Source organism: Macrobrachium nipponense, chromosome 17 (genome assembly GCF_015104395.2).
Source record: "Macrobrachium nipponense isolate FS-2020 chromosome 17, ASM1510439v2, whole genome shotgun sequence".
Lineage (NCBI taxonomy): Eukaryota > Metazoa > Arthropoda > Malacostraca > Decapoda > Palaemonidae > Macrobrachium > Macrobrachium nipponense.
This window is the reverse complement of record NC_087210.1, coordinates 7,672,423-7,685,559: the sequence shown is the minus strand read 5'-3', so window position 1 is coordinate 7,685,559 and position 13,137 is coordinate 7,672,423. Positions and strand designations below refer to the sequence as shown.

At 34.5% G+C, this 13,137-nt stretch overlaps 1 protein-coding gene across 1 annotated transcript in view; it reads left to right on the top strand.

Annotated features, from left to right (window-relative positions):
* The first annotated feature begins 2,304 nt into the window (after positions 1 to 2,304).
* LOC135196485 (WAS/WASL-interacting protein family member 3-like) overlaps positions 2,305 to 13,137 on the top strand; it is a 20,115-nt gene continuing 9,282 nt past the window's right edge. Inside the window, exon 1 of the mRNA XM_064223338.1 lies at positions 2,305 to 2,525. Coding sequence (XP_064079408.1) covers positions 2,305 to 2,525 — 221 coding nt within the window. The remainder of the gene's footprint in view (positions 2,526 to 13,137) is intronic.

Here is a 13,137-nt window from a genome sequence, read left to right as displayed (position 1 = left end):
TTGATTTTATAAACAAATTGAATAGTTTAAATTTGAATTTTGATTTTATTATGGTCAGTTTTGATGTTGTCTCCTTATTTACAAAAGTGCCTGTAGATGACTTAATTGAATATTTGGAGGAGGAATTAGAACGTCATGACATTCCCTTAAGTGTGGCAAACCTCATTAGTCTCATAAGGTTATGTATCAAAGATAGTAAATTTTGTTTTAATGGGGGAATTTTTTGTATGTTTTGCATGGCTATAGGTAATCCCTTATCTCCTGTCCTTAGCAATATTTATATGGAATTTTTTGAGACAAACTCTTACCGCCAAGAATTTTGCCCCTAAAAGTTATTTTGGTTTAGTATGTGGATGATATCTTCTGTATTTGGCCAGTTCACGAAAATCTCCAGGAATTCCTTAATAATCTCAATAATTTAGTCCCTTCTATAAAATTTACTGTAGAGGAAGAAAGAAATTGTAATTTGAATTTTCTTGGTGTTAACGTCCATAGAAATGATAGAAATTTCACCTTTTCAGTCTTTCGAAAATCAACTAACATTGCCTCTTTTGTTCATTACTACTCCAATCACCATCAAAATGTTAAATTCTCTGTTTTTTCTGGGATGTTTCTAAGGGATTTACGTGTCTGTAGCCCGCAGTTTATTGACGCTGAAATTAAAACTATTTATGATATTGCATTGAAACTTAAATACCCAAGGACTTTTGTAGATGTGGCATGGAAAAGAGCTACAAAAACATTTTATTCAACTAATGACAAACTTGAATTTAGTAAGCATAACATTCTAAAATTACCCTATGATGAAAGGTTTTTAGATATTCCTAGAATTTTAAAGGTTTTTATCATAAATGTTGTTTTCAGTAATATTAAATTCAAGAGTTTAGTAATCAAAAATTCTCCTAAAGATCTTCCAGGCTGCATATATGAAATTCCTTGCAAAAAGTGTGATAAAGTCTATTACGGACAGACCGGTAAATCTCTTTCACAACGTCTCAAACAACATCAATATTCTGTGAGAACTGGGCAAATATCGAATGCATTATTCGTACATATGAGAGATTTGGACCATCCTATTAACTGGAGTCAAGCAAGAGCCTTAATCCCATGTAATGACACTTACAAGGAATATCACTGAATCTTGTTTCATCAAGTCAAATAATAGAAATGTTCTAAATTTAAGTCTTGGTTTATTTAAACTTGGTGCTTTCATAATGAAAAAAGTTGTAGATAAATATAAGCAACAAAATTAATATATTCAATTTTTACATGTTTTGGAGTGTAAAGAAACTTTGTAATTTCGGTTAGGGTCAATCTGTTTAGGTTTGTGACCGTGTGATATCCGATAATCCTGGATTATCTCTTTTAATTTTTACCCTTTTGACAATTAACCATCTGGTATTCTTGATCTTGTTGTGTACCTGAGACCTTTCTCTACAATTGTATTTCATTAGCTCCTTGACAATGTCTTAGTAAAGACGAAAGCGCTTGGATTTCTGACTATCATTTTCCTGTGGAACCTTATCCCTATATATATATATATATATATATATATATATATATATATATATATAGTATATAGATATAATATATATATATATATATACATATATATATATATATATATATATATATATATATATATATATATATATATATATTATATTGGAAGTCCTATGTACAGTGCAAAGTGATTGTAGGCTATGGACAGTCCTTTAGCCTCAGCTTTGTGAATAGATATTATATATATATATGTATATATATATATATATATATATATATATATATATATATATTATATATATATACATATATATACAAACATACATACATTTAAACATCTATACATATACTGTGTATGTGTGTGTGTGTGTATGTATTTACGTATATGCTTTCTCTTTACTTTTTCGACAGAGCTGAATGAACAGTAAAACCTGCTCCTAGAGATAAGTGAGCACATGATGTCTCCTCTTAGGATGGACTAATAAGTCTTTGAGACATCCTAATCCTTGTAACCACTGTAGGTGAAATGCACTTCCCATAATATTAGGGACTGAGGTACATTCCTTATACTGCGCATTGTCTTGCACGTCTTGTAGTGATGAAAGAGAGAGAGAGAGAGAGAGAGAGAGAGAGAGAGAGAGAGCACCTGGGAATAAGGAAGATGAAGAGGAATGTGGGAGAGTGGATGTTCACGCTCCGTGAAAGGATTCCCTTTGAATCGCTGTATCGGAAATCTGTAATTGGCGGTGGATGTCAAGAAGGTGCCTCCATATATACACCTCTCAGGGGCCACAACGCCATATGGATCCTTCCTATCCTGCTCTCATCTGTCCCCTGGCTCTGTCTCCTCCTCCTCCTCCTCCTCCTCCTCCTCCTCCTCTTCCTTCTCCTCCTCCTCCTCCTCCTCCTCCCTCCTCCTCCTCTTCCTCTCCTCCTCCTCCTCCTCCTCACCTCCATCCTCCTCCTCCATATCTCATCTTTTCGCCAGCCAAAAGTGCAAGTTGTTTATTTTTGCTTCTTAGGTATGTCAGTTATGTGAGCAATGAAAAATAAAAATAAAATAAAAACAAAGGCCATTAACTAAGTGTGAATATTTTTCAAAGATGATTGTTCAAGGCTTAAAGGCTCATTTGAAGGAGATATTTCTGATTAACGTTCTCAAAAAAAATGTTTTTTGTATTTCTCTTACGTGTCTCCTCAATATCTTGATAATTCTAATGTGATTTTTAAATACTTATTATTATTATTATTATTATTATTATTATTATTATTATTATTATTATTATTATTATATTATTATTATTATTATAAACAAAAGAACCCTTGAACCCTATTCATATGAAGAAGCCCAATGGGTCCATTGCCTTGAAATTCAAGCTTCCAAATAAAATGGTGTTCATTTGAAAGGAGTAACAAAGACTGACAAAATATTTTTTTAAAAAATGTGCTTCATCACCGAATTTTGACATCAGACGCTAAACGTTTATTGAAAGCGATCCGATCACTGAGAAACTCTGTGAAATGCATTTGACTAATAATGATATGACGAGAGAAAGTCAGAAAAATAACGGGACGTCACAAAAAGCAAGTTCCGTTTTGCAGCGATTCCCGAGTTATTTGATAAGCTTCTGTTACTCTTATGACTATTGAAAAATGATAACTATTAAATATAAATATATATATATATTATATATGATAGTATAATATAATAGATTAGTATATATATATATATATAGATATATATATAGTATAATATATTATAGGTATATTATATATTATATGTATGTCTATATATAATATATAATGTATATATATATATATAATATATATAATTATAATATATATATGTGTGTGTGTGTGTGTGTGTGTATATATATATATATATATATATATATATATATATATATATATATATATAATATATATATATATATATATATATATATATCTGGGAGTTGTTTGAGGAAGTACGACAGAAAACAGGAATGACAGAGAGAAATTAATTAATGACCAGAAAAAGAAGTGTGTGTGTGTATAAATTAAGATTGTGATCAGATAGTCGGACAAAGTGTGAATGGCGGTACAAGTCTCAAGTGGGATAGACAAACTAAAGACCGATTCCATATTAATTCTGATGGAAATGCAGTTTGGAGGTTGTTCACGACGACTAGCGTAGGGGTAGATTTGCTGACAGTGACACAACTACAAGTTTTTAAAAAGTAAGCAAAGCCTCTGACGGGTAATGGGGGATAGACTTGGGACATGGTATAGCAGAGAGCCGTAGATAGGAATTTTTTTTTTTTTAGCCTCCCTTACTGCATTTAATGTATTCAAGGACTTACAGCAGACATGTTCGTAAAATCCGGGAAATGAAAAGAGGCTGCCAATGAGTGTGAAGCGGTATTTATGGTAATGTCAAGGTGTTTATTAATGAATGTTAAAATAAACTGCAGAGGCTGATGGGGAACCGTAAAAAAAAAAATAGATAAAATAGATAAATAAATGAATAAATAAAATTTGGAAGGGACTGTCACTTAAATTCACGAGAGCAGACATTCAGAAGCCACAGAGACTGAACTGTGAATATTACTGTTTCCGATGGAGGAAGTAAAGAATCAATTCGTACAATTGTCCGGTAATGTCACGAATGATGGCGGGATATGAAGCAAAATAAGCATCTGGTTTTCTGAAAGTCTTTGTTTTTATTTACCAGTATTTGAATTTATATCTGCCTTCCTCTTACACTTCAGAGAGAGAGAGAGAGAGAGAGAGAGAGAGAGAGAGAGAGAGAGAAATAGGCGGAGCAAGCATTGCTTGATACTATATTCCGAGCGGTGCAGCAATGGGCCCAGCTGTTAAAAAATGTGGCAACACAGCTGGTGCAGAGAATTGCAACGAAAGTAAATGTCAGCCGATGACAGCGCTTAGGGACGCTTGCAACGGCAACATGATTTTCCTGAAACTGCCGAAGTCAGAAATGAATTCGGGACCGAAAAAACTCTGCGTGAAAATTTTTTTTATCTTTTTTTTATTTTTTTTTAATACCTGGAGTTGATATAGCACATTTTTTGAGAATTCATGACGTTCAATTTATCCTTTTGATTCTCTGATTCTCTTGGGCAAGCCTAGCCAAGAGATGCCTTTGAAATCTCCCATTGACTAATTATAGATGTCAATGATTTTCAACGTCAAGTGACCCCATAGTAGCAGGAGCTAATTATATTATTTTGAGAGCGCTTATTGAAATAACTGTCGTGGACTCATGGCTGGCTGTAAAGAGACGAAGACTGGAAAGGCAGCAAGAGTTAGAAGCTGTAGTTGTTTTATACATATACATATATATAGTATGTATATTATGAGATATACATATATACCTGTATATATACATTAGTACATATATATATAATATGACGAGATATAAATATATATAGGAAAATATAGATAGAGAATATAATATAATTATATAAGATACATATTAGATATATATATATATACTAGATATATATATATATATATATATATCATATATATATACATATATAATATATATAGATATATATATTATATATTATATATATATATATATATATACATATATATATTATATTATATATTATATATATAAGGTATATATATTTATATGTATATATATATGTAATATATATATATATATATATATATATATATATATATAGATATAAGATTAGATATACGTATATGTATATATATAAAACAACTACAGCTTCTCACTCTTGCTGCCTTTCCAGTCTTCGTCTCTTTACAGCCAGCCATGAGCGCACCGGAAACCAGAAAAAAAGCGCCAAAAAGGGGGTTTTTATTTCAATAAGCGTTCTCAAAATTAATTAAAAAAATATAATAGCCTTGTTTTACTATGGGGTCAGTTGACGTTGAAAATCATCGACATCTATAATTAGTCAATGGGAGATTTCAAAGGCATCTCTTGGCTAGGCTTGCCCAAGAGAATCAAAAGGATAAATTGAACGTTGAACGTCAAGAATTCACAAAAATGTGCTATATCAACTCACGGTATTAAAAAAAAAAAATAAAATAAAAAAAAATAAAAAAATAAAAAAAAATTTCACGCAGAGTTTTTTCGGTCCCGAATTCATTTCTGACTTCGGCAGTTTCAGGAAAATCATGTTGCCGTTGCAAGCGTCCCTAAGCGCTGTCATCGGCTGACATTTACTTTCGTTGCAATTCTCTGCACCAGCTGTGTTGCCACATTTTTTAACAGCTGGGCCCATTGCTGCACCGCTTGGAAAATAGTATCAAGCAATGCTTGCTGCGCCTCTCTCTCTCTCTCTCTCTCTCTCTCTCTCTCTCTCAAGTGTAAGAGGAAGACAGATATTGTGATTTTTTCCTCGCGTTTGAATTGTTTTTCCATAATATTCGGTTGTTACCTTCTCATATTAACCTTGGAGCAGCACACCAGTCCACACAGACCTTGGCTCATGAAACTTTCTCCAGTCTTAAAACTAGAAATTGGTTTCCGTTTTCCAAGTATGATGATTTTCAAATTTTGAAGAAACTTGCTAATAGAAATGACCTCATAAGTTGCCGACCAGATAAAGGTAAAGGTGTAGTGATACTGAATCGCAATGATTACATTGAAAAAATGAGTAGTGTTTTGTCCAACTCCAGTAAATTCGTTGAAGTAGGTCTTCCTGAATTTAGTACCATTTTCAAAATTGAAGATAAAATAAACCGTACTCTGAAACAGCTTAAAGATGACGCTGCTATTTTCTGAAAGCACCTATAATTCTCTTTACTGTTCAGGATCTTCTTTTGCTACTTTGTATGGACTCCCTAAAGTTCACAAGAATATACCTTGTTCCCCTCCTCAGCCATTATCGCTAGGAACCGTTTCACACTGCAAAATTCTTCTTCTCTTGTCCCTGAGATTCTTGAGCAAAATTCACATACATTTATGGTTAGTTTCGATGTCCAGTCCCTATTTACCAATGTCCCCGTTTTTGAAACCATTGATATTATCCTCGGAAAATTATTCCCTACCCCGAATACGGTCTACCACGGTTTTACCAGAAATAATTTTAAAAAACTCTTGGAACTCTCAGTCATTGATACTCACTTTATTTTTAATGGGAAAGTTAATAAGCAAATAGATGGCATGGCCATGGGCTCCCCTTTAGGACCTTCTTTCGCTAATATTTTCATGTGACATTTAGAGGAACAGTTCTTTAATCAGTGCCCAGATAATTTTAAACCCAGATTTTATAGACGATATGTAGATGATACGTTTTTACTTTCACCCGAAGAACGTCATGCCCCAGTTGTTTTTAGATTTTGTAAACTCTTTTCATTCTAATATTACTTTTACCATGGAAAAAGAATGTAATGGCCGCATTTCCTTTTTAGATATTTTGGTCTCTCGCTCTGAAGGATATTTTATGACTGGCATTTTCAGAAAGAAAACTTTTACCGCCTTAGGTTAAACTTTTTTAGTCACTGTCCCATTGCTTTCAAGGTTAATTCATGTAAAACTCTCATTCATCGAGCCTTTTCCCTTTGCTCCAACTGGAATTACTTTCACCTGGAAGTTAGGTTTTAAGAAACTTATTTTAAGAACAATTGCTATCCCCTGAACATGTTCAATAAAATCCTTAAAGAATTTTTAGACAATATTTTTAAGCCAAAAACTGTAGTCTGCACCGTTTTCCCAAAAAGATAGTGTATGTTCCACTACATCACTAATAATTCTGGCCCACTCAAACGTAAATTATTATCATTCTTGAGACATCTATACCCTTATATTGAGTTCAGATTTATTTTTAATAACCCGCTAACAATTGGAAGACTGTTTCACTTTAAAGACACCCTCCCGGAGTTGATGCGTACCTGCACTTTTTATAAGTTTAATTGCCCAAAATGTAATTTTGGGACTTATGTGGGATGTTCTAAACGCCTACTTAAGGTGCGCATCGACTCACATAGGGGTATCAGCCATCGTACAGGCTTACCTTTAAGCAAAAAAGAAAATAGTGCAATTAGACTTCATGCCATATCCTGTCACCATCACATACAGTGCAGCGATTTTGAAAATACTGCGAACAAACAAAAAACAGCCATTCACTTCCCTTTTTAGAGTCCCTCCATATTAAACAACAATCTCCAACACTCAATAAACAAACCACATCGGTTCCTTTGTTCATTGCACAATTTGCTTGTTTGTTTGTTCTCTCTCTCTCTCTCTCTCTCTCTCTCTCTCTCTCTCTCTCTTTTACCCACACCACTTCTGCTCATTTCATTCGCAGTTTTCTAACTCTCCCAGTTGTCATTTGACTACGACATGAACAGTAGGTTCTCCAATATTTTGTACTACAGTATCATTATTTTATTTTTTTTACTCTGAGTATTCATGTTTTTATTTTTCGCTCTCAGTATATTTCTGCGTTTTACGTAATCTCTTTTAACTTGTCATTGCTCTTTTATGGTTTGCAGTTAACTTAGTTTTTATATTCCTTTTTTACTTTGTTATGTATTTTAAAGTATTGTAATGTTTTTTGATATAGTTAATCAGCACAGTTCTTATTGTTTCTCTTTTTTGTATCATTTTATAGATAAGTGACCTGATGATGGGAAAAACAATGTATTCCCGAAAGCTCGGCTGCGCTCTTGTTTTATTTTAAAGAAATAATAATGTCTGGAATATTACCACGTCTTCTGGCTATCCTGTTCCTGCTTATATATATATATATATATATATATATATCTATATATATATATATATATATATATATATATATTATATATAATTATATATAACTATATATATATATATATATATATATATATATAATATATATATATATATATATATATATATATATATATATATATATATATATATATATATATATATATATATATATTATATATTTTTCCTCTTAGTGTGTGCAGCCCTCAAGCAAGGTTAGGCTTTTTTTTTAATATTTCAATACATATTCGCTTCGATAACTTGTGATCGCAGCGCTCACAGAACTTTTACATATATGCAAAGTTTATTTCTCAACCCTTTTTCATTTAGGCTGACCATCGAGCTTGACTGATATTTCATTTATTTAACAATTTACCGACTTATTTTCTTGCGTTTTAATTCAGAACTTGATTTTTTTTCGTTATTCTGAATATCCTCATACCTTGGCTAAAGGTGTGGATGGAAGAATACTAAAAGCAAGATTTATTTATAAATCTATTCTGTACTAAAGTAGGTTTGTCTATACAACATGGGGATGAAAACGCCCTCTATTATTTTTTTTTTCTTTTTCATAAGTGACATCTCTTCTTTCTCTATTTCCCTTCACCTTCTCTTCTTCCTAATGAATACCAGATTGGTGGAATCTTCAATTTCAAGTCAATGGCCGATATGGTGGACTTGTATTCTTTTAATATGGTTCATCTTCTCAATAATAATAATATAATAATATAATAATAATAATAATAATAATAAATACATGGGCAGTTCCAGTAATCAGATAAAGCGCAGAAATAGTGGAGTGGACGAAGGCTGAACTCCGCAGAATAGACCAGAAAACTAGGAAACACATGGCAACTCGCCAAGCACTACACCCAAGAGCAAATACGGACAGACTATGCATAACACGAAAGGAAGGAAGGAGAGGACTACTAAGCATAGAGGACTATGTCAACATCGAGAGCAGAGCACTGGGGCAATCTCTGAAAACCAGTGAAAACGAGTGGCTCAAGAGTGCATGAGAAGGACTGATGAAAGTAGACGAAGACCCCAAAAATATACCGAGCCAAGAATGACAAACAGAACAGAGGAATGGCACAACAAAATTGCACAGCCAGTACATGAGACAGACTAAAGAACTGACCAGCAATGAAACATGGCATTGGTTACAGAGGGCAGAACTCAAGAAAGAAACAGAAGAATGTTCAAAGAACGATAGATGGAAATAACATCTCACCCATAATATGCAGGAAGTGCAATATGAAAAACGAGACCATAAACCACATAGCAAGCTTATGTCCGGCACTTGCACAGAACCAGTACAAAAAGAGGCATGATTCATTGGCAAATGCCCTCCACTGGAGCCTGTGCAAGAAACACCAGCTACCTTGCAGTAATAAGTGGTGCGAGCACCAACCTGAAGAAGTGATATAAAACGATCAGGCAAAGATCCTCTGGGAATATGGTATCAGAACAGATAGGGTGATGCGTGCAAATAGACCAGACGTGACGTTGATTGACAAAATCAAGAAGAAAGTATCACTCATTGATGTCGCAATACCATGGGACACCAGAGCTGAAGAGAAAGAGAGGGAAAATATGGATAAGTATCAAGACCTGAAAATAGAAATAAGAAGGATATGGGATATGCCAGTGGAAATTGTACCCGTAATCATAGGAACACTAGGCACGATCCCAAGATCCCTGAAAAGGAATCTGGAAAAACTAGAGCGAAAGGGGACAGTACTGTGACCTCAGTGCCCACTATTTCCAATAGAGAGAGAGAGAGAGAGAGAGAGAGAGAGAGAGAGAAAGCGAAAGGGGACAGTAATGTGACCTCTGTGCCCACTATTTCCATTAGAGAGAGAGAGAGAGAGAGAGAGAGAGAGAGAGAGAGAGGGAGTTACAAGGAGTCACAAGGATTAGGATGCCTCAAAGACTTGTTAGTCCATCCGAGGAGACATCGTGTGCTCACTTATCTGTAGGAGCAGGTTTCACTGTGCATCCACAGTGTCCTAATGATTTTGTCTACTATGAGATTCAGGGCCTCTGTAACACGGTTTTTTCGCAATAACTTTTTATCTATGCATTTCATAAATATAACGCTTATTCAGAATACATATTATATCAACACATAAATTTTGAGTGTATTCTGCACTACGTAGGTTGAATAAATTTGGTACTTATAATGTAAAAGTGACCTTTTTTGAAGACGGGCCAACTTACTCAGAGAAAAGGTTTCGAACGCACTCGTTACGTAACTTATGACAGCATTTCTTCCCTCTTTCTCGATGGATGATTGGCTATACGTAACGAAGGCTAAACCTCCGGCAACAATGACATACAAATTTAAATACAAGCAAAGCAGTACACCTTTATGAACTCTGGAACCTCTCCACTGATAATTGTCATAATGAACAAACCAACAAATATGTTATAAATACAAAAACACTTCGATTTTTAATCTAACTCCCAAAAATAAGTTTCCAAAGAAATTACAGTCTACTTTATAGGTCATAATCAGATTGACAAGATGTAGGGAATAGTTGGTAATTATCAAAAACATAGTAGACAAGCTTGATTTGATAACTGCTATATCCAGTGTCAAACAATTTTTTATTTATTGGCTATCTACCTATTTACTGAAAAAAAATGGCCGTTACCGTATATTGGCTTTAAACCTTCACCAATAATTATCGTCAGAATGGTGACTTCATGAGGGTCCACCCACTTTCGCCTCGTTATAATTCAGGATAACACTGAAGGCTACCATGGGCATTGTTGGATTAGAAAATTTAACTTCTGGCTATAAAAACTAATTTCTCGAGTAGTTGTAAGAAGTGCTAAATGATCCTCAAGGATCCCAGCAGTTGGCCTAAACGTTTAATTCATGTATATTACTGCTATACTGTTGCGGCACTACTGCTACAGTAGTATTACTACGCTAGCACTGATACCCCACCCACATCTATCTATCGTTCCGCCATTCATAAAGTCTTTGGGTTTCAGAGCCAATGGAATTTCTGTCTGGTGGATGGGCGGGGCAACATTTAGTCAAGAGGTGTTTGTTTACCTTGCTTACGTAATGAATGTTTTTCGACTTTTGGCTCGTAATCATTGGCGTCGGCTAGATCATTTTTACTCTATAGAAATTAAAACTATCGGGTTTAGGTTATTGATAATGCTGACAAAATTTGTGTGTGGTTGTAAAATATACATATGTCAACTTTCAGCTACATCCGATGCTTTGACAAGGAGCAAAGTCCAAAAAACCGTGTTACAGAGACACTGAATCTCATAGTAGCTTTCTTTTAAACGCTTCCACATTGTTGCTGTTTACAACTTCTGGTGGCAGTTTATTCCACGAGTCACATATCTTGTATGTAAAGAAGTTCCCACAAGGGGATGACATGTGTTGTATCTCTTCAGTTCTAGTTTCCATCCATTATTTCTTGTCTGTAAATAGGTTACTGTCTACTTTTGTTCTGCCTTTCAGTATTTTAAATATTCCTGTTAGTTGTCCCGCAATCGTCGTGTTTCTAAGCCATATGTGTTCAGGCTCTCTAGTCGTCTTCGGTAACTTATTTGCCTGATGGATGGAATTGACTTTGTGGCCCTTGCTTGTACTCCTTCTAATCTATTTATATCTTTTCTTAGTGTTGGTGACCAAAACTGTACTGCATATTCAAGATTGGGTCTAACTATTGATGTGTAGAGATGCAGCACCGTTTCCTTGTTTCTGTATTTGAACTGCCTCTTTATGTATCCCACTAGTTTCTGTGCCTTCTTATCTGCTTTTATGCACTGTTTTGTGGATTTTAAGTCCTTGGTAACAATGACTCCAAGGTCCTCTTGTTCTACACTATTTACGTCCTTCCCAAGCATCATGTAGCTGGCATGAGGGTTGTTTGTTCCTATTTGTAACACTTTACACTTATCTACGTTACGTTAAAAGGCATTTACCATTTACTTTTACCAATCTCCTATTTTCATTATCATTTCTTAAACTTTCCACTGCATCTGGGTCTGCTGCATTTACACCTAGTTTGGTGTCATCTGCAAATTTGGCTATCCTGTTAGTTAAGCCTACATCAGTGTCATTAATGTAAATAAAAAACAAGACAGGGCCAAGGACAGAACCCTGGAGAACTCCGCTTGTTACATCTGCCCATTCTGATTCTTCATCATTAATTGCGACTCTGTTTTCTGTAAGTTAGCCAGTCTTCGATCCAGTCTGCTGTTTCTCCTACAATTCCTAAAGCTCTAACTTTTGGTCATCAATTGCTTGTTTGGGACTTTGTCAAAGGCCTTTTGGAAATCTAAGTAGATTATATCTATTGCTCTACTACTGTCGTAAATATCAAGCAGAGAGAGAGAGAGAGAGAGCGAAAGGGGACAGTAATGTGACCTCCCTGCCCACAATTTCCATGAGAGAGAGAGAGAGAGAGAGAGAGAGAGAGAGAGAGAGAGAGAGAGAGAGAGAGAGACTTACTTACTAGAAATGAGTGCCCTAAAAGAGAATTAAACGCCTGAATGAGTAGAAATGCGAAGGTCTGGTAAATGAATAAACGCAAGACGTGGTGCGTTAAATGCACCAATCTAAAAGGGAGAAACAGTAATAACCCCAGTTAACTTAGCAGGACTAGGGTGGATTAGAGAGGGCGTCGCTTTTTAGCTTTTAGCGAAGTGAAAGAAGGAAATGTGAGACAATCCACCCGGAAAACATAACTAAAAACCACGACTTACTTCAGATGTATGAAGTGCATTTGTTTCCCAAATGATTTTTCATATATATTTGTTGATACGCAATATGACTTCATATAACAGAAGCTTGTTTGGGAATACATGCAACAGAGGCTGTTTTATATGTTGAAGCATATTGAAAAAACTTTGTTTTCTTT